Source organism: Sceloporus occidentalis, unplaced genomic scaffold (assembly GCF_023333645.1).
Source record: "Sceloporus occidentalis isolate IW3139 unplaced genomic scaffold, rSceOcc1.0.p SCAF_22, whole genome shotgun sequence".
Classification (NCBI taxonomy): Eukaryota; Metazoa; Chordata; class Lepidosauria; order Squamata; family Phrynosomatidae; genus Sceloporus; species Sceloporus occidentalis.
Window position 1 is genome coordinate 9,722,859 of NW_028317002.1, and position 27,055 is coordinate 9,749,913.

Sequence of the window (27,055 nt, forward strand, 5' to 3'; positions counted from 1 at the left end):
TCGAACCCAAATATATGCGGCACCCTAGAATTGGCCCCGCCAGCCCACATCTTTTGCTCAGAAAAAATCTTCATCTTATATTCAATAAAATCGATTCAACTAATCAATAATGAAATCCGTTGGCAATGATTTTCATTATCGATTATTATTGTTTTTATCGATTAGTTGTTGCAGCCCTACATGGAAGCAATGGGCGGTCTGTGCTCTTTGCACATAAATTGACTTGAACTCATTACAGCCTTTTTCGCCATCAAGAGCCATGCTAAGGATCGTACAGATTGTTGTCTCTTGCTGAGGATGGACAACATTTCAGCAGTGAGATACATCCACCAGCTGGGGGACTGACGAGGGGAATTTTCTTGTCCAGGGCCAACTACCAAACCAAAGATCTCTACAGATCCGGGGACCCTGGCTACAAACACCTCGTTTCGAAAGGTAAATCCCACTGTTCCATTATTTTGATTCCGTCGGCTTGCTCTAGAAGCCATGTAGACGTTGCAAGGGAACCAGTCCATAAGGATCCTGTGGTCTCTCGTCTGCTGAGGGGTCGTAGTTTATCTAGATGCTATTATACGCTATGGGATGTTGCTGTTCTAGATATTCTGCGTTCCTGTCCGGATAACAATTCTGCCTAGCGATATATTGGTGGGCGAAAATAAGTGTCCGGAGGGGCCCTGTTGCTTACCTGAGCTGGAACCTAGTGGAGTCACGTGAATGCACATCGCATGACTTCGCTCCGCTCCTTCTTCCCCTTGGGGCGGGAAAAGAGAAATTGTTCGCACAGAGCGATAAAGGAAAGCAGCAGGGCCCCTTCAGGTAAGGGGGTGGGGGAGGTTATATGAGCAAGTATGTGTGATAAAGGGAATGAATATGAGTATATGAATGAGTGAAGGAATGTTTGTGAATGAGAGTGTGTGTTATAGCATGGATGTGTAAGTGGGGGAGTAGCATGGCATAAGGAGGCTGTAATCACACGCCCATCATGCCCAGGCAGCTAGTACATGGTGGAACCTGGGCATATATATCGTTGATTTTTTGTCCAATTTTGGTGTGCTAACCACACTTTTAATAAAAGTAAGTAACACACCAAAACCAGAACCTGGGCATGAGTGTGATTGCGGTTAGCAATCAATCATATATATTAATTTTGTTATTGATTTTTTTGTCAAATTGTGGTGTGTTACTTTTAATAAAAGTGTGGTTATTTTTTTTTTTTTTAAAAAGGTGTGTGTGGGGGGGTCATTTTCTGTTTCGGCCAAGTCAATGTTACATTTTCATTTCGGTGCATCCTTACCAGCGGTGTCATGGTGACATCACTGGGCACCCATTTATTTTTACCTTTTTTTGAAAGGGGGAAACATTTTTTTCTTCCTCTCCTCCTCCTGATCTGTTTATGCTGGGCTCCAGATTACAATAACTGCAACCAGCCAAAAGGGGGAAGCAATGGTAGAGGTTAGAGGTCTAGAAAGACAGTGCTGAGTCTCTTCTGTCCTTCCAGTGGGTGTCAGTAGTGACACGTACAGAAAGGGAATACCTGATCACCAATAGGGGAAACTCTTGTTGTTAGTCAGCCTGATCTCCTGTGTAGCAGCAGAGAGATGTCTTACCTGTACGTCCTAATGAGCATCTTGCTACAAGTTTTAACAACCTACAGGTACATCCTAAGTGGACTCAACAGCTTAAAGTTAACACCAAATCAAGTTGCTAATCATTAAACACGTCTATCCTGCATATAATACAAAGGCGAGGACTGATTAAAGTCTTTAGATGAGGAAAAAAGTGCAGACTAAATGGGCCAACTTGCTTCTATGTTTCTATTATTCAGTACTTTTTCAGTATAAACTGGTTTACTAAATTAACGGACTGTTTGTCCTGTTAATTCATAATGTGACAACAATGTAATAATAACAGAAAAGTGTCTTATAGCTTGCATTTTAACTGTGCCTTATTTGTACTTTGATCAGTGGTTATACAGAGATTAGCAGCTATCATTTGTGTTTGTCAGAAATTATGTGTAATATTAACCTGGCAACATCCGGATTCTGTCTGAAGAGCAGCAGGATGTGTTCAGTGTTAATGAAGATGGCCCAGCAAGGTAAGCAGCACAGTAACAGGATCAGAATCCCCCTCTGTAAGATAATTCCAATGCGTTTCATATTTTTACCACCATACGTCTATAAGGAAATAATAGAGACAAAATTACAACACAATGACAATTGTTTTTTAGTTGCATATACGCAACCTATGTTTGACATATCATAATCCTAACAAATGAAGACTTGATGCTAACTGATATGCATTTCCACCCTATATTAAAAACACACAATATTTTCATGAATTTATTTTGCTGTAACTCTACCTGAGAAATGAGTGTGTCGCATGCATTCGACAAGCCTGAACCAATAGATATTCCTGTAACATTGATGACCTAAAAAACAAAAAGGTATATGACAAATGGTTAAGAAGCCATTTTGTCTGACTAAGCTCTGGTAACCATCCCTATAATAATAATTCAACTACAAACAGTGTTATCTGTACACAACTTTATTACTGAAATCTAGTAACAGATTGCTAATATCTTATAAGAAATCCTTGACTAAATGGTACATCACTGTCGGGGTTAATGAGGAGGAGTCCGGAATGCAGGAAGACACCAATCCATGAAGCACAATACAACAAGGTCAAACAAGGATAGGCAGGTTCACGGAGATCAGCAAAGTCCAGTAAGAATAGCCAGGGTCAGGTTCACAGAGATCAGCAAAGTCCAGTAAGACATGCCAGGGTCAGGCTCAAGGGGATCAAAGTAGAAAACACAGCAGTGAGGAGCTCAATACGGCACATACTCAGTGCTGATTTTTAAACTTGCCGCTCCTGGAACCCCCCCCCCATGCATGACATCATCCAAGCGCATTGCCCGTCTTCTCCACTCGAGGAGAGTTAAACAACACGAATAAAGTTGAGTGAGAGTGCGCACACGAACAGCCATGCGAGAGGCAGCAGAGGAGGGTACTCAGGTGAGTGGTTCCGTTGGGGTCTCGGGCAGAGATCCTATATAACAAACTTGGAGGGATGATGATTTACCTTATATCACTTAATCTGGCCCTAATTTCGCCCAAGGCACAAGCCATAATATGACATGCATAGCAGGCAATTTAAAACGGGAGATAACATATAGTTTATAAAGTGCACCACTAAATTCACCAGATATACTAAATCAGGGCTCGACAAATCCCAGGCGCCTGAGAATTTTGTCCTGGCGCCTAGGTCAGGGGCGTCCAACTTTCAGGACGTGCCGCTCAAGGGGGCAGGGCTCAGAGAAGAGTTCCTCGTGACGGGGAGGGGAGAGAATCTTCACGCCGGAGGAGAGCAGGGGGGAAAAAAAAGCGAAGATGTAAGTATAAAAAAAATTTGAGGAAAGTGGACCTATATTTAGGGGAGGGGGGGGGAATTCCCTTGGGACATCATTAAAACTTAAATAATACAAAAGGGGGATTGGCTGGGTTTTGAAATTACAAAATCAATATAAACAGGGGTGTGTGTGGCTGGGGCTAATACACATGGCAGTGGGGGCATCAATAGACAAAAGGGTGGTTGGGCATCAAATAAATTAATACTAAAGGGGGGCATCACATTAACCACTATAAAAGGGTGGGGGCATCAATACACAAGGGAGGAGGGTTGGCTGGGGGCAACACATAAATCAATGGCATAAATGCACAAAGGGGCGCAATACACAAGGCTGTGGGGCAGAAACACATTAATCAATACTAAAGGGGGGGCTGGCTGGGGCATTAATACACACGGGGCAAAAATATAAAGGGGGTTTAATGACAAAGCAGTGTAGAAAATACATCTTCTATGCTTCGTAGTGGCTTACCCTGTCCTGGTGTGTGTGTCTGGGTGCCGGTGTGTCAGAGCCTGTCCTGGTGTGTGTGTGTGTGTTTGGGTGTCGGTGTGGCAGTGCCTGGTGTGTGTGTGTGTTAGTGTGGCAGAGCCTGTGCTGGTGTGTGTGCGCATTTGGGTTTCGGTGTGGCAGAGCCTGTCCTGGTGTGTGTGTTTGGGTGTCGGTGTGGCAGAGCCTGTCCTGGTGTGTGTGTTTGGGTGTCGGTGTGGCAGAGCCTGTCCTGGTGTGTGTGTGTGTGTTTGGGTGTCGGTGTGGCAGTGCCTGGTGTGTGTGTGTGTTAGTGTGGCAGAGCCTGTGCTGGTGTGTGTGCGCATTTGGGTTTCGGTGTGGCAGAGCCTGTCCTGGTGTGTGTGTTTGGGTGTCGGTGTGGCAGAGCCTGTCCTGGTGTGTGTGTTTGGGTGTCGGTGTGGCAGAGCCTGTCCTGGTGTGTGTGTTTGGGCGTCGGTGTGGCAGACACAAAAAAGCCACAAAAAGGCAAGTGAAAAACACTATTATATAGAAAATTTGGTGTGTCACATAAGAATATATTCAATTATCTGCATAATTTAAATGCCCATGACTTTGGTTCTAGTCTTTTTTATGTGTAAATTAAAGATGTTATTTTTGTCCTTGAAAATAAAACTGTTAGTTTAAAAAAAATCCTGGCTAACTTTTTTAGCTGGCTCCTAGATTCAAAACAGATTTGTCAAGCCCTGTACTAAATTAGCTACAATTCACCTTACATCCAAAACAGTGTAGACATGGTCTTGTTCTGTTAATATAAAGTTTTACATACACATTGGGCTACATACAGTGCATTATCAAACTAAATTTAGTGTGCAAAACAACACTTACAGCAATAGCAAGTACCACAGAGTCCAACTCAATTTTTCCCAGATGTCCACAGAAAATAGAGCTTACAATATTCACGAGGAACACCATAATTTGAGACAGGAACTGAAAAACAAAAAAAAAAGTTTAGTATATTTTTCAATGCACATATATATCTAACAAGGTAGCTTTCCATATTATACTAAAGAAAGCATATCCATTCACATTCATTATGTCAGACCGGGGCAAAGCACGGCCCGCGGGCCACATCCGGCCCGCTGAATAGCTCGGACCGGCCCGCAAAGAGTGTCCTGGTGACTCACCAATGAGTCCGGTGTCCCCCCCCGCCCCGGTCACTTACCTTAAACTCCTGTGTTGGAAGCGTTTGTCTCGGGTGCCGGCGCTTTACGCTGGGCGCCGGCATATGACGTCAGACGCCGGCGATCAGCAGTGAAGCGCCGGCACCCGAGACAAACGCCTCACGCTTCCAACACAGGAGTTTAAGGTAAGTGACCGGGGCGGGGGGGGGGAGATCCTGAGAAGGGGGGGTTAGGGAGTTAGAGGGGAGATACTGAGAAGGGGGGGTTAGGGAGTTAGAGGGGAGATACTGAGAAGGGGGGTTAGGGAGGGAGGTCTTACTGTGTGTGTGTGTCTTACTGTGTTTGTGTGTGTGTGTCTTACTGTGTGTGTGTGTATCTTACTGTGTCTGTGTGTGTCTCACTGTGTCTGTGTGTGTCTTACTGTGTCTGTGTGTGTCTTACTGTGTCTGTGTGTGTCTCACTGTGTCTGTGTGTGTCTTACTGTGTCTGTGTGTGTCTTACTGTGTCTGTGTGTGTCTCACTGTGTCTGTGTGTGTCTTACTGTGTCTGTGTGTGTCTTACTGTGTCTGTGTGTGTCTCACTGTGTCTGTGTGTGTCTTACTGTGTCTGTGTGTGTCTTACTGTGTCTGTGTGTGTCTCACTGTGTCTGTGTGTGTCTCACTGTGTCTGTGTGTGTCTCACTGTGTCTGTGTGTGTCTTACTGTGTCTGTGTGTGTCTTACTGTGTCTGTGTGTGTCTCACTGTGTCTGTGTGTGTCTTACTGTGTCTGTGTGTGTCTTACTGTGTCTGTGTGTGTGTCTTACTGTGTTCATAGCTTATTCAGTTATTGTAATAAATATTTTAGCCCATTTTTTAGCTCAAAATATTTTTTCCTTTTTTTTCTCCTCTAAAATCTAGGTGCGTCTTATCAGCAGGTGCGTCTTATAGAGCGAAAAATACGGTATGCACTCCGAAGCCTTGTTCATTTTGTTCACTTCTGTGCTGTGCTAATAGTTATTCAGGCCTTACTTATTCAAGCACCTCTACCAATGACGTAGGCTTGAATAACTTTATTAAACAGCACATAAGTTAACAAAATGGACAAGGCTTCGGAGTTTGTAGTTTGTAGAGGTCTGGCCCTCTAAAACCATTCCAATTTCTCATGTGGCCCCATGGGAAAATTAATTGCCCACCCCTGCATTATGTAGTTGTTTAGGTTCCTTCTGAACAATAAAGGATTAACGTTAGCCCTCCATAATGCAGATAAAATGGTGGCATCCTCTTTCAAAGCAATAGGTGTGCCAGTTGTAACTTGTACCAGGTGTTTTAAGGGCCCATTACACATGGCACAAGTTACAACTGGCACACCTTTAAAGGTGGCTGTAAAAATACATCGGGTGCTATGGGTAGATGATGACTGCATGCATTGTCTGCAAGCAAGGTTTCCTGTAAATTGCATCGCTTAAGGTTAAACAATATTTATGAAGAATATCTGACAAATATTGTCATCTCTAGCATAGGAACTCAGAATGTTTGCTGGGTCTCAGTGAATCTCAGTGTTGTACAGTCTGAAACAGCAGACAAATAATAAATTAAATTGAAATGAACTTGCCAAAATGAAAATGTACATTTTCTATCTAAATGCCTTAAAAGTACAAGTAGCTACTTGTCCTTAAGGGTAAGATGTAGTATATTTGAGAAGAGAAACACTTTATCTTCTGGCCTTAATCCTTTCAGTTCCAACCAAATATGTGATATGTGGCTGGAAATGTGGACTCCAACCAAATGTGGATGCCAACCAGGTTTCTCTTCCCTAATCTGGATCCCTAAAGCAAACCCATGCTCCCTGCCATTTTACCAGATTAAGCATTCTTGTTAAATCAACAGACATTTATCTAACACTTAATAAGTATCTAACAATCAATAGACAGCTGCCTACAATACGGTATTTAGCATATGCGTAATAGAAACTTTGTGATTTGCATTTTAACTCTGAGGTTGAATATTACTTTTTACATTTAACTGATTCTTTTAAAAGTATTTTTTGCAGAAAACATTTTTATGGTAAAGATGCTCTGATAGTGCTAAGAGCTCTTGAGACTTGTGTTTATAGAGACGGTTAAGGCTAAAATATAACTATAGCCACCATATGGAGAATTTTGAGATACAAATATCCTCCTGATAAAATATGTGGAAAGGACTTTCACCCTGCATTTGGTGAAAATAAGTTACCTGTAAATCTGCTCATACAGGGTAGGGTAATTTGTTTAGATTGTAGCATTTTATCTCATTGTTCTTTGACCTTTTGCTTATTGAATTTGCACAATCACGAGAGCCCTTTAATCCCTATACAATTAAGGTCAGTAAAAGCTGTATATGATATTGTAAAAAAGTCAAAGGCAAAAATGCATTAGGGCAACTCAAGAAAAGTTGTTAAGAACAAAAATGCGATTTCACTGTGTATTATATTGATTGTGATTAAAATTGTAATTTTATAACCTGTCTTTGGCACTGTACCAATAGCTCTATTGTTTTCTTGGGGGCATCTGGGAAGAGCCTCAATTGGTATTAAGCTGCCTTTTCCCCCTCCCCTTCTTTCTTTTCTTTTATTCTCTCTTTCTTCTGTACCTGCTATACCGACTACTGGCACATGCCTACACACGTTACCTCACAGACAGGAAAAATGACCTGATACCATTAATCTATAGGCTAATAAAGATTGCATGTCATTAGGGCTGAAACAACTAATCGATAAAATCTATAATAATCGATAATGAAAATCGTTGACAGCGATTTTCATTATCGATTAGTCGAATCGATTTTTATCGATTATAAAAAAAAATTTCAGAGCAAATGCTCTGAAAAACTCCTCTCCTTATATAATCCGACCTCAAACAGAGATCGGATTATAACACTAGAATCCAGATCCCCCGCAACACTGCAGGGGACCTGGATTCCCCTCACTGTCAGCCGGTGGGTGTCCGTGCGATGCGCACAGACAACTTCCGCCTCTCCCCTCCACTTATGCTCCTACGATGCAGTGGCAGCATCACATGATGTAGAAGCCCCAGCGGAAGTGAAAGGGAGTAATGGAGGCCGCCTGTGCACATCGTGCAGACCCCCACCGGCTGACAGAGAATCAAGGTCTCCTGCAGAGGATCATCCTCTCTGTCAGCTGGTGGGGGTCTGCGCGATGCCCACAGACAGCCTCCGTTACTCCCCTTCACTTATGCTGAGGCTTCTATGAATCCAGTGAAAGTTCCTGTCAGCAACGGAGGTTCACAAAACACCAGGGAGTCGGGAGAGAGGCAGAGTGGTGTATGGGGGGGAGGCACTCTGGCTCCTCCCCCTCCCATACACCACTCTGCCTCTCTACCCGACTCCCTGGTGTCTTGTGAACCTCCGTTGCTGACAGGAGGCAGAGTGGTGTATGGGAGGGGGAGAGAGGCAGAGTGGTGTATGGGAGGGGGGGAGAGAGGCAGAGTGGTGTATGGGAGGGGGGAGAGAGACAGAGTGGTGAATGGGAGGGGGGAGAGAGGCAGAGTGGTGAATGGGAGGGGGGAGAGAGGCAGAGTGGTGAATGGGAGGGGGGAGAGAGGCAGAGTGGTGAATGGGAGGGGGGAGAGAGGCAGAGTGGTGTATGGGTGAGTTATAGTGGTGTATGGGGGGTATAATGAATTTCAGGGTAGCAGAGTGGTGTATGGGGGTGTAATGAATTTCAGGGAGGCAGACTGGCATATCTGGGGGAGTTAGAGTGGTGTATAGGGGAGGTAGAGTGGTGTATAGGGGGTATAATGAATTTCAGAGTGGCATATCTGGGGGAGGTAGAGTGGTGAATCAGGGAGTATAATGAATTTCAGGGTGGTCCAGGGCATTTATGGGGGTGGAGTGGCATATCAGGGGGCACAGTGGCATATAGGGGATATAAGGCATATCGATATTAGGCATATGAGGGGGGCAAAAGACATATGTGGGGGCACAGTGGAATCTCTGGCATATAGGAGGTATAAGGCATATCTAGGGGCAGAGTGGCAAGCTGGGGTCAGATGTGCATAACTGGGGGCAGTTTGGTAAATAAAAGAAAATTTTAACAAGGCTTTTTTCTCAGTTTTTATTAAATATGAAAAATAGTTAACATATGAATTAATACTTACTAATAACTTTGTATTGAAACCTAGTTTGAGAAACACTGTGTTTGGGTTCTTGTAGCTTTTATTATTATGTCAGTAAAATAAGAAGGTGAATAGAGAAATGCCAATGCGATAAAGAGATGAAAGTGTAAATTGTAAGTTTTTTATTACATTATTTTAAATAAAAAAGTTTTTTTTTATCCGATTAATCGAAAAAATAATCGGCCAACTAATCGATTATTAAAATAATCGTTAGTTGCAGCCCTACATGTCATAATTAAGCCAATACAGTCAATAAATGCCATATCAGGAGGTTTGCTGTTCACTGTGGTGTCCATGGTTATGTATCCACATAAAAGTATACAAATGCATAGGGCTGTCCAACACTTTCTCTGAAACTTAATCCACACAAAAAAATCAGACTATACAGCTCAAACAGAATCCTTGCCTTGAAATGGATCTTGAAGCGAAAATTCGACCAACATGGGGTACCACCTGCCAGTGAACCCTACAACTTAGAAGGTGTCTGCCCTTACAACTTGTTCATGAGGTATTTAGTTAACTGTTGTTTCACAGCTGTATGCTGGCTTTCGTCATCATAAAAAAACATCGACATTACAATAAAGTACTGTAAGCCCATAAACACTCAATGGACTACATTGTACCACTGAGAATACAGTTACTAGTACAAGAACTGCACAACAACTGCAAGTTAAGCTTCAGGTTCAGCAAAAGAATGAATGAAACAAAATCACATTGCTCCTTGTGATTGCCCTCTGGGGAGTGATAAAATTAGACACCTCAATACTATCAACTGTTCTAAAGTTGTCAACTCCCTTTCAGATGCAATTCTACTAAGCAATCATACAAAAAGAAACATGAACCATCTGCCCATTTCCTAGTGATGTAAAGACTCAGACCTTAATCAGAGCCGGCCTTAAGTGTTCTGGCGCCCTGTGTGGACTACTCCTCTGGCGCCCCCTGTCCCCCCCAAAAAAAATCTTGTAACAAACAACTAGCTTTCATTAAAGATAGTTTATGTGGAAGTGCAACCAAGAACAGTAATATATAACTGGAAACAATAATATACATTAAATACAAGGAAAAAACAGCTAATCTTCTGTAACAAAAACGCCTAGCATGCAATCACTCCCTCCGCTACCACACCAAAAAAAAAATTGCCACACTGACTGCAGATTAGGCGAAGACTGTGATAGTCAGTGCAGTCTTCCCTCCTTCTCACCCTGACCATGACTTTGAGAGGTCCTCTCCCCTGAAATCATTCCCAGTCCCTTTGTCCCTCATTCACTAAGCCATACCTCTCCTTTCCTTCCTCCCTGCGGAACTATAGATCAAACACATATAAACAGCACTTGCATGTATACCGTATTTGCTCGATTATAAGACGACCCTGATTATAAGACGACCCCCCAAAATCTGAATATTAACTTAGGAAAAAAAGAAAAAGCCTGAATATAAGACGACCCCAAAGGAAAAAAGTTTTACCAGTAAATGTTAATTCATGTAAACAATTTTTTTTAATAAAAGCTATGATTGAGAAAAAGATTTTTTTTGTTTTTATTTCTTGTATTTTCCAACCTGTCCCCCAGTTACGCACATCTGCCCCCAGGCTTGCCACTCCAATATGGCACTGTGGCCCATGATATGCCTTTTAACCCTCTATATGCCACTGTGCCCCATGGTATGCCTTTTGACCCCCTATGTGCCACTCTGCCTCCAGAAATGCCTTATACCCCTATATCCCATTCTGGCATTTAGGGGGTTAAAATGCATATTATGGGGCAGAGTGGCATATAGGGAGGTATAAGGCATTTCAGGAGGCAGAGTGGCATTAAGGGAGTTAAAAGGCATTGTATAGAGCACTCTGCCTCCAGAAATGCCTTATACCACTATATGCCACTCTGCCATTTAGGGGGTTAAAAGGCATATTATGGGGCAGAGTGGCATATAGGGAGATATAAGGCATTTCAGGAGGCAGAGTGCTCTATTAAATGCCCCCTTAACGCCACTCCAGAAATGCCCTATGCCCCCATTTAACACACACACCCTATACCCCCATTTAACTAACTAACTAACACACACACACACTCCCCCCCCCCTTCCCCCGCTCTCCCCCCTCTCTTACCGGTGCTTCCAGCCGGGGCAGCGGGTTGACGTCGCCTTCTGCTGCAGCCAGAAGGAGGTGTGGCTAGCAGCGGGGGTTTGTATGCGTCCGTCGCGTATACTTTCCCCGGCTGTCAGAGATCAGAGTTCCCCGCACCGGTGCGGGGAACTCTGATCTCTGACAATCGGGGAAGGTCTATGCGACGGACGCAGACAACCCCCGCTGCTAGCCACACCTCCTTCCGGCTGCAGCGGACGTTGTCTACGCGGATCGCGTAGACGTCAACCCGCTGCCCCGGCAACACAGCAGGAAGCACCGGTAAGTGTGTGTATGATGGGGGGGGGGGAGTCGGGTGAGACAGGAGGATCCAGGTCCCCTGCAGCGGTGCGGGGGATCTGGATCTTAGTCTCCTAATCAGACCTCTATTTGAGGTCTGATTAGAAGACGACCCCGATTAGAAGACGAGGGGTATTTTTCAGAGCATTTGCTCTGAAAAAAACCTCGTCTTATAATCGAGCAAATACGGTATATCACATACAAACCCTATATCTGGTATCGATCAACAGAATCAACACAGAAACCAAGCTTTGCAGGTATAAATCAATTGAAAATCACGTTAACTCAGCGTTGAAGGTATAGATCAAATAAACAGAATCAGACATACAAATCCTGTATTTGCAGGTATACAATAATAATATATGAAACGTAGCATTGCAGGTATTGATCAAATAAATACATGGAAACAGCATTGCAGGTATTAATCAACTGAATAAGACATATTAACCCTGTATTTGCAGGTATACATAAATAATAATAATAATAATGTATGGAAACATATCATAGCAGATATGGATCTACGGAATAACACAAAAACCCAGCTTTGCAGGTATAGATCAATTGGAATTCACATAAAAAAGGTATATTTAAAACCCCCTAAATTACAGGCATAGATCACAGGTTGCACACCCAAAGCCAGCCCTGGTGTCCACAATGCCCACATAGAACCTGATCAGCACCCAGATTATACACATATTACAGCCCAGCCTGAGCCAACTTTGTCCCCTAACAGCTCAGTGTAAGACATCTTTGTTGGCAAACAGCCCACCCTTCATGTGCCATCTTTGCATTTCCCCAAATCACTTAAACATCCATGATAGACACAAACACTTACACAGTTACTCACTCATTCACACAAATCATTAATGCAGTCTCACAAATCATTTAAGCAATTCATCCACACATTCATTCCCGTACGCATTCACACTACCCCCTCTCCCCATCTCCTTCTTACTATGTACCCCATCTCCTCCTTCTCACTATCTATCCCCTCTCCCCCTTTCTATCTATTCCCTCTCCCCCTTCTCACTGCCTTCCCCCCCTCTGCTCCTTCTCACTGCCTCCCCCCTCTGCCCCTTCTCACTGTCTCCCCCCCTCTGCCCCTTCTCACTGCCTTCCCCCCCTCTGCCCCTTCTCACTGCCTCCCCCCCTCTGCTCCTTCTCACTGCCTCCCCCCCTCTGCCCCTTCTCACTGCCCCCCCCTGCCCCGTGGGAGCAGAAATGTTTTAGACTTGAGAAAGGGAGAAGAGCTCCCGAAAGCTTGTCATTCCAAAATTCTGTTAGTCCAATAAAAAAGGTATTATCACAAGATACTTATTCCATCTGTTATTTGATATATATATATATATATATATATATATATATATATATATATGTGTATGTGTGTGTATATATATGTGTGTGTGTGTATATATATATGTATGTGTGTGTGTATATATATACACACACACACATATACATATATATATATATATATACACACACACACAAACACACATATAGATATATATATGTGTGTGTGTATGTATACATAAACACATATATATATATATATATATACACACACATATATATATATATATATATATATATATATACACACATACATATATATATATACACACATACATATATATGTATGTGTGTATATATATATATATATATATACACACACACACACACACACATACATATATATATACACACATACATACATATATATACACATATACATGCATATATATACACACACACACATATATATATATATATACACACACACACACATATATATATATACACACACACACACACATACATATATATACACACACACACACACATATATATACACACACACACACATACATATATATACATATATATATACATATATATATATATTCTTACGGAGCAATTACACACCGAATAAATACCGTTCTATATGAACACCAGGGAGGAGAAGAAGAAACTCAGAGAATAAGATAATTCCCGTTAACATATATAGGTCGCAAGCCCCTCTTACCACCGGTCCGGCCAGCACACACTGTTCTTTCACTTCACTCGTGAAGCCAGCAGGCAGCAGCCGGCGGAGACCGCGAGGAAGCCAGTCGGACTTACCGTTGAACGGTAAGCCCTCCGCTGGCCGCTCCACTCCGCCGTTCGCTCGTCCGTTCATTTCCTCCCAGGGAGAAGGCCCAGTGCCGTATGCGTTCCTGTCAGTCACATTCCCTGTATATATGCTCTGAAGTGCCGCCCATTGAAAACAGAGGAATGGAAGATGCCACAAGCCTTAAGGGGCGGGGTCTTCGATGGGGGTCACAAATATTTATGTGCAAGAAGAATAAGGATGCTGCTTTAGTACTTCAACACTTATGAGAAGTTTTCGCAACGGCTTTGTACCATTGGCACAAGGTGACATGTGGTTGTGAGGATAGGGATAAACGGCTTAATGGCACAAGGATAATACAAAATAATTCTGGATTACGCTGGCACTGCCCCGCTGCCCGTGCTTTTGGTACTTCACTAGCTCTTGCCCCACTATTGGCGGGAGTTTAGGGTATAAATATATGGGGTATAACGTGTGTAGGCAGTGCCCAAGGCAAACGGTTATCTGTCTGTAATCTGTACGGACCGCAGAGTCTGCTGAACAGCAGTTAAGCAGGATGGCCGCGTGTAGCGGCATGGAAGAGCTGCTGAGGCTTAATAGCCGCCCATTACGTAATGAATATTTGTTTAATGAAAGGAAAACGCTTTTATAGTTTTATTTATAGATAAAAAAAAAGTTATTTGTTGTGACTTATTGGGGTAATAGTTGCCTCGCTTTAAAGGGGAAGTGAACTGGTTGATATACAAATTTGATATAATGGTTTAAAGGGCGATTGGCTGGATTTAATTTACGTTTTGGTACTCTGGTTATTATTGCAGCGTTTCAAAACGAAATTACAGACCACGACCTGTTTTCACTCAAATTGGTGTCTTCTGCTTTATATCATTTTAGTGTGCTGCCACAGGCTGGTTATACTGCTCGATTTTAAGACGCCCCCCCCAAAATTTGAATATTAATTTAGGGAAAAAAGAGCCTGAATATAAGACTACCCTATATGAAAACTGTTTTACTAGTAAATATTAATTCACATGTAAACTGTTTTTCATATTTAAAGAAACTATGATTGAGAAAAATACATATTTTATTTGCAAACCTGCCCCCAGTTATGCTTATATGCCATTCTGCCCCTCCCCGAAATGCCTTATACCCCCTATATGCCACTCTGCTGCCAGATATGCCTCTTGACCCCCTATTTGCCACTCTGCCCCCCCAGATATGCCTTATACCCCCTATATGCCTCTCTGCCTCCTAGATATTCATTTTAACCCCGCATGTGCCACTCTGCCTCCCTGATATTCCTTTTAATCCACTATATGCTACTCTCCCTCTCTGATATTCCTTTTAACCCCCTATATGCCACTCTGCCTCTAGAAAGCCCTTATATCCCCCGTATGCCACTCTTACCCTCCCCCGACTTACCAGTGCTTCCCTAGACTTCTCTCCGTGCTTCAGATTCCTTGGTGTGTAGTGGGGCAGCTGGTCGAGGTCTGCGCGATGTGCACAGACAACCTCCGCTGCCGGCACTTACACCGGGGCTTCTATGAAAGAGCACCGGAAGGTCATGTAGCGTCGGCGCTCCGTCATAGAAGTCGCGGCAGCAGCGGAGGTTGTCTGCGCACATCGCACAGACCTCCGCTGGCTGCAGGAGAGGAGGATCCAGGCCTTCTGCAAGCCTGCGGGGGATCTGCATCTTATTCTTGTGATGAGACCTCTATTTGAAGTCTGATTAGGAGACGACTTTGAATATAAGATGATGGCTATTTTTCAGAGCATTTGTTCTAAAAAAAAACTTGTCTTATAATCGAGCAAATACGGTACAGTGGGGCAAAAAAGTATTTCGTCAGCTGTCAATTGTGCAAGTTCTCCCACTTACAAAGATGAGAGAGGCCTGTAATTTTCACCATAGGTACACTTCAACTATGAGAGACAGAATGAGACAACAAAGTCCATAAATCACATTGTCTGATTTTTTAAGAATTTATTTGCAAATTATGGTGGAAAATAAGTATTTGGTCAATAACAAAAGTTCATATCAATACTTTGTTATATACATTTGTTTGTTGGCAATGACAGAGGTCTTCACAAGGTTTTCACACACTGTTGCTGGTATTTTGGACCATTCCTCCATGCAGATCTCCTCTAGAGCAGTGATGTTTTGGGGCTGTCGCTGGGCAACACGGACTTTCAACTCCCTCCAAAGGTTTTCTATGGGGTTGAGATCTGGAGACTGGCTAGGCCACTCCAGGACCTTGAAATGCTTCTTACGAAGCCACCCCCTTCGTTGCCCGGGCGGTGTGTTTGGGATCATTGTCATGCTGAAAGATACAGCCACGTTTCATCTTCAATGCCCTTGCTGATGGAAGGAGGTTTTCACTCAAAATCTCACGATACATGGCCCCATTCATTCTTTCCTTTACACGGATCAGTCGTTCTGGTCCCTTTGCAGAAAAACAGCCCCAAAGCATGATGTTTCCACCCCCATGCTTCACTGTAGGTATGGTGTTCTTTGGATGCAACTCAGCATTCTTTCTCCTCCAAACACGACGAGTTGAGTTTCTACCAAAAAGTTCTACCTTGCAGTGGCGGAACAATCGGGGTCGCAGGGGTCGCGACTGCGACCGGGCCCCGGTGGCAGGGGGGCCCAAGCCAAGGGGCCGCCCGAAATCTTTTTTCCGTTTTTTTTGTTTTTTTAAATAAGCCAACATGCGGCCCGCGGGCCAAATGCGGCCCGCGAGACCTCGAGGTGCGGCCCGCGTAAGATCGGCAGCCAGGACAACCGATCTTACACGAGCCGCACCTCAAGCCCTGCTACTTACTTGTGGGAGGGTCTTCTGGACTGCACAGAGGAACCGGAGTTCACGTGACATCCTACTTCCTCTGTGCTTTAGCTGAAGTCTGTGAGCGGCATCGAGGAGCTGCAGTGCAGGTAAGGGGGTGGGGAGGGTGTTTGAATGAGTGTGTGTGATTGAGGGAATTAATCTGTGAATGAATGATTATATGAATAAATGAGTGTGTGTGTGTGTGATAGCATGGATGTGTAAGTGCTGGAACCTAGGCATGATGGGACTGTGATTGCTGTTAGGAATCACACTCCTATCATGCCAAGTCAGCCAGTGCATGCTGAAACCTGGCCAGCTGCCCCCCTTGTGTAGTGATGCTGCCAGCAGTATGGGGTCTGCACTTACAGCCACCCTGTACCAGCATGTACTGGCTGACTTGGCATGATAGGAGTGTGATTGCTAACAGCAATCACAGTCCCATAATGCCTAGGTTCCAGCATTTACTGGATGGATGTGTAAGTGCTGGAACCTAGGCATGATGGGACTGTGATTGCTGTTAGCAATCACACTCCTATCATGCCAAGTCAGCCAGTACATGCTGAAACCTGGCTAGCTGCCCCCTTGTGTATTGATGCTGCCAGCAGTATGGGGTCTGCACATCACTTACAGCCACCCTGTACCAGCGTGTATTGGCTGACTTGGCATGATAGGAGTGTGATTGCTAACAGCAATCACAGTCCCATCATGCCTAGGTTCCAGCATTTACTGGATGGATGTGTAAGTGCTGGAACCTAGGCATGATGGGACTGTGAGTACTGTTAGCAATCACACTCCTATCATGCCAAGTCAGCCAGTACATGCTGAAACCTAGCTAGCTGCCCCTCTTGTGTATTGATGCTGCCAGCAGTATGGGGTCTGCACATCACTTACAGCCACCCTGTACCAGCATGTACTGGCTGACTTGGCATGATAGGAGTGTGATTGCTAACAGCAAGCACAGTCCCATCATGCCTAGGTACCAGCATTTACTGGTTGCCTGGGTATGATAGGAGTGTGATTGCTGTTAGCAATCACACTCCTATCATGCCAAGTCATATTGCTAATTTTGTCCAATTGTGTGTTACCTACATTTATTAAACATGTGAGTTTTTATTATTATTTTTAAAGGTGGGGGTCATTTTCGGTTTTGGCTAAGTGAACCCTGAATGTTTTGGTCCAGAATTTTCATTTTAGTTCATCCCTAGAATAAATCTAGGGAATCCTGAATTTGTAGTCGCAAAACTTTGAAGGCCCAGAAATCAGTGAGAGGAAGAGTAAAGGTTTTGTGTCAATTTACTTTATTTTAATCTGCATATTTTATTAAAGGCCATATTTTTTGTCACAGTGAAAAATGAGTGCGGCCCGCGCACGTATACAATTCTGATGAAATGGCCCACTGTAGAAAAAACTTGGACACCCCTGGATTATGCCCTTTGTACATGCGCCCCTTTTTCTTTGATTTTTTTACAGATATGATTCAATATGTAAATGGAATTTGTTGAAAAAAAAAAAATTTGGGGGGGGGTGGGGGGACCCTTAACAGATTCTCGCACCCGGGCCCTGAGGAGTCTAGTTACGCCCCTGATACCTTGGTTTCATCTGACCATATGACATTCGCCCCAATCCTCTTCTGGATCATCCAAATGCTCTAGCAAACTTCAGACGTGCCCGGACATGTGCTTAAGCAGGGGGACACGTCTGGCACTGCATGATTTGAGTCCCTGGGGCGTAGTGTGTTACTGATGGTAGCCTTTGTTACTTTGGTCCCAGCTCTCTGCAGGTCATTCACTAGGTCCCCCCGTGGTCCTGTATGTCTTCCATTTTTGAATAATTGCTCCCACAGTTGATTTCTTCACACCAAGCTGCTTGCCTATTGCAGATTCAGTCTTCCCAGCCTGGTGCAGGTCTACAATTTTGTTTCTGGTGTCCTTCGACAGCTCTTTGGTCTTGGCCATAGTGGGGTTTGGAGTGTGACTGTTTTGGACAGGTGTCTTTTATACTGATAACAAGTTCAAACAGGTGCCATTAATACAGGTAACGAGTGGAGGGCAGAGGAGACTCTTAACCCCTTAACGACCTTTGCCGGTTCAGGACCGTCACGGAAAAACGGTCACTTAACGACCTTTGACGGTCCTGAACCGTCAAAAAATTAAATAAGCTTAGAAAGTGATCAACGATCACTTTCTTCGCTTAAACGGCGTTGCTGTAATGCCTCGATGTCGAGGCATTCAGTAACGCCGAGATCGGCATCGGGGGCCATGCCTGGCCCCTCCCCGGGGCGTCAACAGCCGCCATACATTTTAAAATTGTTTAGGAGGCAATCAACGATCACCTCCTAAACTTAAATGGTGTCGCTGGAATGCCTCGATCAGGAGGCATCCAGTGACACCAAACACTTACCTCAAGACGGGCTGTGACCGCTCCGGAGAGCGGTCACAGCCGCCACTGCTGGTGATCTTCACCATCAGCAAGATGGCGGCCGCCCTGTAAAAAAAACAATCAAGTTTTAAAAGTTCGCTAGAGGGTCTCCAGACCCTCTAGAGAACTCTGGCTCCACTTGCAGGTTGAATACATTTAAAAATAATTATTATGCAGTGATGTCACTAGATGAACCATCCAGTACCAGAAAAATGTGTAAAAAAAAATATAAAAAAAGTATTAAAAAAATAAAATAAAATTAAAAAATAAAGTTTATTATTTTGAGCAAGTGCTAAAATTTCTCAAAAATCTCAACAAAGAGTTAAAAAAAAAGCACTTCAAATACCCAAGGGGGTGTCTGTAAAATATTCAAAAAATAATAATAAAAAAATGTAAAAAAATGTGCTAACATTTAAAAATAATTATGCAGTGATGTCACTAGAGGAACCATCCAGTACCAGCAAAATGTGTAAAAAAAAATATAAAAAATAAAGTTTATTATTTTGAGCAAGTGCTAAAATGTCTCAAAAATCTCAACAAAGAGTTAAAATAAAAGCACTTCAAATACCCAAGGGGTGTCTAATATAAAAAAAAAATGGATGATGGGGTAAATTGGAGTGGCCGAGCTCAAAGATAGGGCATAGGTACAGACTGACCAAAATGGAGAAAAAAAGCGCACTTCCCAAATGTGGCATTTTAAATCTCAAACAACACGACAAACCCATGCATGTGGGGTATCACTGCACTCAGGAGATGTTCCTGAACACACATTGGGGTGTTTTTTGACAGTGACATATACCAGCACCTGTATATCTATAACTAAAGTACAATTTGTGTAAAAATAAAAAAAATTACTATTACAACGTTTGACAAAGTGTGATTGTATAATGGGTGCATGGAAAGGGTTAAAATAACAGCATTTGAAATACCCTGGGGTGTCTAGTTTTCAAAAATATATGGTTTGACGGGGTTAAATTGAGTTAGCCGGATTCAAAGATATTCCAAAGAGGAGAGGAGAATGACCAGATGCTAAAAGTCTGTGTTGCCTCAAAAGTAGCCTTTTACCAGCCAAACAATCTAACAAACCCATGCATGTGGGGTATCGCTGTACTCAGGAGATGTTCCTGAACCCACATTGGGGTGTTGTTTGACAGTGACATATACCAGAACCTATATATTTATAACTAAATTACAAATTGTGTGAAAAAATAAATAAAAATAATTACTATTACAAAGTTTGACAAAGTGTGGTTGTATAATTGGTGCATGGAAAGGGTTAAAATAACAGCATTTGAAATACCCTGGGGTGTCTAGTTTTCAAAAATATATGGTTTGACGGGGTTAAATTGAGTTAACCGGCTTCAAAGATGTTCCAAAGAGGAGATGGAGGCAGACTGACCAGATTTGTTAAAAAAGGTTTGGAAATCATAAAACGCTGCTTGTACTTATTGCCCTATAACTTACAAAAAAAACCATAAAAACATTGGGTATTTCTAAACTCAGGACAAGTAGTAGAATCTATTTAGCTAGTTTTTTTACTTGCTTTTTTTTTTATAAAATGTGTTTTTTTTTCAAATTTTCACCATGGTTTTTTTTATTTTTTTATAGTAAATAAGGTGATATGATCAAAACATATGGTATCTTGTCCTGAAAAAAACAATATATAACTTATGTGGGTACACTAAATGGGTGAGGAGAAAGTTACAGCTGAACGCAGGCACCACAAAAGTATTAAAACAGCCTCGGTCCCACAGGGTACAAAAAGAAAAAATGAGCCTGGTCCTTAAGGGGTTAAAGAAGATGTTACAGGTCTGTGAGAGCCAGATATCTTGCTTGTTTGTAGGTGACCAAATACTTATTTTACCGAGGAATTTACCAATGAATTCATTAGAAATCCTACAGTGTGATTTCCTGTATTCTTTCCCCCCATTCTGTCTCTCATAGTTGAAGTGTACCTATGGTGAGAATTACAGGCCTCTCTCATCTTTTTAAGTGGGAGAACTTGCACAATTGGTGGCTGACTAAATACTTTTTTGCCCACTGTATATCCCATACAATCACATGTACTGACTTGATTCCTAATGGTGACACATCTATATTATAAGACAGACTTGGGAAACACAATATGTCATTGCATTGTTTTCAAACAGAGGAGACCAGTAACAGCTTTACCAGCTTGTTAACCCCTTCGCGACCTTTGCCGGTTCAGGACCGTCATGACATGAAGGTCACTAAATGACCTTTGACGGTCCTGAACCGTCAAAAAGTAAAATAAGCTTAGAAAGTGATCAACGATCACTTTCTTCGCTTAAACGGCGTTACTGTAATGCCTCGATGTCGAGGCATTCAGCAAGGCTGAGATCGGCATCGGGGGCCATGTCTGGCCCCTCCCGGAGGCGTCAACAGCCGCCATACATTGTATGGCGGCGGGCGCCCGTTTTAAAAGCGTTTAGGAGGCGATCAACGATCGCCTCCTAAACTTAAATGGTGTCGCTGGAATGCCTCGATCAGGAGGCATCCAGCGACACCAAACACTTACCTCTGGGTGGGCTGTGACCGCTCCGGAGAGCGGTCACAGCCGCCGCTGCCGGTGATCTTCGCCATCAAGCAAGATGGCGGCGGCCCGGGAAATAAAACAATAGAGACGAAAAAGTTCGCTAGAGGGTCTCCAGACCCTCTAGAGAACTGGCTCCAGTTGCTGGTTGAATACAGGTACTGCATTCAACCATGCAAGTCAATGGAGCCCAGCTTTCTAATCACTATGTGATTAGTAAAATATTCAAAAAAAATAAAAATAAATAAAAAATGGAAAAAAAAATTTAAAAAAAATGTGCTAACATTTAAAAATTATTATGCAGTGATGTCACTAGATGAACCATCCAGTACCAGAAAAATGTGTAAAAAAAAATATAAAAAAAGTATTAAAAAAATAAAATAAAATTAAAAAATAAAGTTTATTATTTTGAGCAAGTGCTAAAATTTCTCAAAAATCTCAACAAAGAGTTAAAAAAAAAGCACTTCAAATACCCAAGGGGTGTCTAATATATAAAAAAAATGGCTGATGGGGTAAATTGGAGTGGCCTAGCTCAAAGATAGGGCATAGGTACAGACTGACCAAAATGGAGAAAAAAAGCGCACTTCCCAAATGTGGCATTTTAAATCTGAAACAACCCGACAAACCCATGCATGTCGGGTATCACTGCACTCAGGAGATGTTCCTGAACACACATTGGGGTGTTGTTTGACAGTGGCATATACCAGAACCTGTATATCTATAACTAAAGTACAATTTGTGTGAAAAAAAAATAAAAAAAATTACTATTACAAAGTTTGACAAAGTGTAGTTCTATAATTGGTGCATGGAAAGGGTTACAATAACAGCATTTGGAATACCCTGGGGTGTCTAGTTTTCAAAAATATATGGTTTGAATGGGTTAAATTGAGTTAACCGGCTTCAAAGATATTCCAAAGAGGAGAGGGAGGCACAATGACCAAATGACCACCTGAATTACGCATGCCCCAAAAGTAGCCTTTTACCAGCCAAACAATCTGACAAACCCATGCATGTGGGGTATCGCTGTACTCAGGAGATGTTGCTGAACACACATTGGGGTGTTGTTTGACAGTGACATATACCAGCACCTGTATATCTATAACTAAAGTACAATTTGTGTGGGAAAAAAAATAAAAAAAATTACTATTACAAAGTTTGACAAAGTGTAGTTGTATAATTGGTGCATGGAAAGGGTTAAAATAACAGCATTTGGAATACCCTGGGGTGTCTAGTTTTCAAAAATATATGGTTTGAATGGGTTAAATTGAGTTAACCGGCTTCAATGATGTTCCAAAGAGGAGATGGAGGCAGACTGACCAGATTTGTTAAAAAAGGTTTGGAAATCATAAAACGCTGCTTGTACTTATTGCCCTATAACTTACAAAAAACAGCAAAAAAACATAAAAACATTGGGTATTTCTAAACTCAGGACAAGTAGTAGAATCTATTTAGCTAGTTTTTTTACTTGCTTTTTTAGGTGAGTAAAAGATTTTTCAAATAAAAGTCATAAAATGTGTTTTTTTTCAATTTTTCACCATGTTTTTTTAATTTTATTATAGTAAATAAGATGATACGATCAAAATGGTATCTGAAGAAAGCCCATCTTGTCCTGAAAAAAACAATATATAACTTATGTGGGTACACTAAATGGGTGAGGAGAAAATTACAGCTGAACACAAGCACCACAAAAGTGTCAAAACAGCCTCGGTCCCACAGGGTACAAAACGAAAAATGAGCCCGGTCCTTAAGGGGTTAAAGCTAAATTTCAGTTTTTTTAGTCATGGACAATTGTATGTCTTTTTTTCTAGAGCTACACCAAAATATGCAGTCAAGGTGAAAAGTCTTCATACCTTTACTCAGGTTTGCTTGGTATCCATAAATAAAACAATGTATAGCGTAAATGTTGTTAACAAAGAGATTTTTCATCCGAAGGCATTATCATCCTGTCCACTGTGATTACTTTATTTTCTAGTACTATTGGGTAAATGGAAATTTGTTGGACATTGAATTTAGGAGAGTATTTTCCCAAATCATTCCTGTTTTCCTATCTGTTTATTATTTCCAGGTGTACCCTTTTATATTTTAATACTATACAAATGCTGTGACTGAATATACTTGGCTAGGCTGTTGATGATTGTGTCCTGCACATATGCATCATATTTACTGTGTCACAAACTGCTGTAACCTAGGAGCATATACCACAGAGTTTCTTAACCCATATATCCATCCATTGAGGGCTTAAGCCCTAAGAAAGGAAACCTGGGGCTTTGATCCCAAAAGTGTGGAGGCTGAGGTATATATATATATATATATATATATATATATATATATATATATATATATATATTAAACATACACATACAGGTACTGAGTAGCAAAGCACATCTGGCCGGAGGTGCCAGATACCTGTATAGAGGAAATGCCAGAGCTAGGTGCCCAGGACAGGTAACCACAGGAAGAAGGGTCAGGTATGCAGAACAGGTTGTCAGACATAGCCAATGTCAGTACACAGAGTAGGCAGCCACGATAGCCAGGTATGGTACAGAAATCAGGTCAGCATGTACAAAATCACAAGGGAAGTAGAGTAGTCAAACAAGGCAAGGAGTTAAAACACAGGTTCAGGAACAGATTCACTAGATACGCTGAGTTCTTTAGAATAGCAACTTTAGGTTTTTAAATCTGGTGCCCCTAATGCACGTCACAGACTTTCCTGCAAGAAGAACTGCTTGTTGTGTTGGCGATGTTGCCTCGGATTACGTACCGTCCAGCTGCGTGTACTCCGCCGCTCCTGCTTAGTGGGTCCGTTATCCTGTGGTGCCTAGGCTTGCATAACACTCTCTCCTTTCTGTCCTTTTCCCATTATCCCATTTATCCCTCCCCTTTCTCGTTTGATTCTCCCCTGTATCATTATCTCTCCCATTTTTTATCTCATTTCTCTTTATCTTTCTTTCTCTTCGTCTCTCTTTTCTCCCTCTCATCTCATCTCTTTTTATCTCTTTATCTATCTTCCCTTCTCCATTTTCTCCCAACCCCTACCCTTTCTCTTATGTTCCCCATCTTTTTGATCCATCGTTTTCATTATTTCTCATTATCTTTCGCTATAACTCTTACCTTTCTTTTTATTTATCCACCTTTCTCTCCCCCTTTTCCCATCTCTAACTTTTCTCTTTCTCTCTCCCCTTCAAACCTCTGTTCGTTCTCCTTATCCCCCCTTCTCACTATCTCTCCCCTTTCTCCCCATCTCTCCTGTTTCTCATGATCTCCTTTTTCTTTATATAGCTTCTCTTTCTTCCAAATTATATCTCTTCTAAATCTACCTCTCCTTACGTCTCCTCTTCCTCACTATAAACCTTTCTGTAGCTCTGTGGTGGTGGGCACAAAATGTATTCCTACAAAGCTCTGTTTCAGTGCTTCAGTGACATCATATCCCAGCCCTCAGCATTAATTGCCAGCACACTTTGCAAAGGAGGGAGCAGTAAAAAAAAGAGGTCTGTATAAACAGACCTCATGCTCCCTTTATTTTGGGCCATCAAGGGGAGATGCATTATCTCCACCAATTGGCCCTGTTCCTCCAGTGGCAGGCAGTCCAGTCAGACACCTTGCCAACTCTGATGCTCTGACTTCCGCATTTGTGCGGGGAGCATTAGAGGCTTGTGCGGAAGCCAGGCAGCAAGCACAACACTACATCTTTTTTTTGTTTGGTTAAATTAAATAAATAATAACTATAACAACAATAACTTATACAACAAAATAATCAGTCATCTGCAGTATCCTCTTAACGTGAGAGCTGTTTCTTGTTTCTTCTTTTGAAAAAAGTTTCCCTTGGTATATGGCATGTTGTTTCTGAGATTCGCTTCTGGAGACCAGCGAGCAACAGGAATTCTTTTTCTGGGGGTACGAATATGAGAAGTCCGGTCCTGGTTAGAAATTTTTGACTGATCATTACGGATTTCTTTATTACTGGCATTACAATGTTCTTCATTACTGGTTGGTATCTCTGTGTCCTCATTTTCAGTTGAGTCGGAGTCTGTTGTTAGATCATGCCAAACCCCACCCCAAAAATCTAATTTGTTATCCGATTTTTTGAGTATTTGAGGAGCCTCATCAGACCTTGGTCGTAACTGATTTATATGACGTCAACAAACACCTGATTGAGTGGTTATCACATACAGTGGGGCAAAAAAGTATTTAGTCAGCCACCAATTGTGCAAGTTCTCCCACTTAAAAAGATTCTCACCATAGGTATACTTCAACTATGAGAGGCAGAATGGGGGGAAAGAATACAGGAAATCACATTGTAGGATTTCTAATGAATTCATTGGTAAATTCCTCGGTAAAATAAGTATTTGGTCACCTACAAACAAGCAAGATATCTGGCTCTCACAGTCCTGTAACATCTTCTTTAAGAGTCTCCTCTGTCCTCCACTCGTTACCTGTATTAATGGCACCTGTTTGAACTTGTTATCAGTTTAAAAGACACCTGTCCACAACCTCAAACAATCACACTCCAAACCCCACTATAGCCAAGACCAAAGAGCTGTCGAAGGACACCAAAAACAAAATTGTAGACCTGCACCAGGCTGGGAAGACTGAATCTGCAATAGGCAAGCAGCTTGGTGTGAAGAATTCAACTGTGGGAGCAATTATTCGAAAATGGAAGACATACAGGACCACTGATAATCTCCCTCGATCTGGGGCTCCACGCAAGATCTCACGCCGTACTGTCAAAATGATCACAAGAACGGTGAGCAAAAATCCCAGAACCACACGGGGTGACCTAGTGAATGACCTGCAGAGAGCTAGGACCAAAGTAACAAAGGCTACCATCAGTAACACAGGTGAAACCAAGGTAGAACTTATTGGTAGAAACTCCACTCGTCGTGTTTGGAGGAGAAAGAATGCTGAGTTGCATCCAAAGAACACCATACCTTCGGTGAAGCATGGGGGTGGAAACATCATGCTTTGGGGCTGTTTTTCTGCAAAGGGACCAGGACGACTGATCCGTGTAAAGGAAAGAATGAATGGGGCCATGTATCGTGAGATTTTGAGTGAAAACCTCCTTCCATCAGCAAGGGCATTGAAGATGAAATGTGGCTGGGTCTTTCAGCATGACAGTGATCCCAAACACACCGCCCGGGCAACGAAGGAGTGGCTTCGTAAGAAGCATTTCAAGGTCCTGGAGTGGCCTAGCCAGTCTCCAGATCTCAACCCCATAGAAAACCTTTGGAGGGAGTTGAAAGTCTGTGTTGCCCAGCGACAGCCCCAAAACATCACTGCTCTAGAGGAGATCTGCATGGAGGAATGGTCCAAAATACCAGCAACAGTGTGTGAAAACCTTGCGAAGACTTACAGAAAACGTTTGACCTCTGTCCTTGCCAACAAAGGGTGTATATAACAAAGTATTGATATGAACTTTTGTTATTGACCAATATTGACAATGTGATTTATGGACTTTGTTGTCTCATTCTGTCCCTCATAGTTGAAGTGTACCTATGTGTCAGGACTCGGGTGATCAGGTCGGGTAGGAGCCCATGCGCAGGGGATACTTGG

At 42.5% G+C, this 27,055-nt stretch overlaps 1 protein-coding gene across 1 annotated transcript in view; it reads right to left on the reverse strand.

The window, feature by feature from the left end:
- LOC149300990 (multidrug and toxin extrusion protein 2-like) overlaps positions 1-13,783 on the reverse strand; it is a 43,339-nt gene extending 29,556 nt beyond the window's left edge. Inside the window, exons 1-4 of the mRNA XM_089484504.1 lie at positions 13,631-13,783; positions 4,739-4,840; positions 2,360-2,428; positions 2,026-2,174 (exon numbers count right to left, since the gene is read on the reverse strand). Coding sequence (XP_089340630.1) covers positions 2,026-2,174; positions 2,360-2,428; positions 4,739-4,840; positions 13,631-13,783 — 473 coding nt within the window. The remainder of the gene's footprint in view (positions 1-2,025; positions 2,175-2,359; positions 2,429-4,738; positions 4,841-13,630) is intronic.
- Between the last annotated feature and the right edge of the window lie 13,272 nt (positions 13,784-27,055).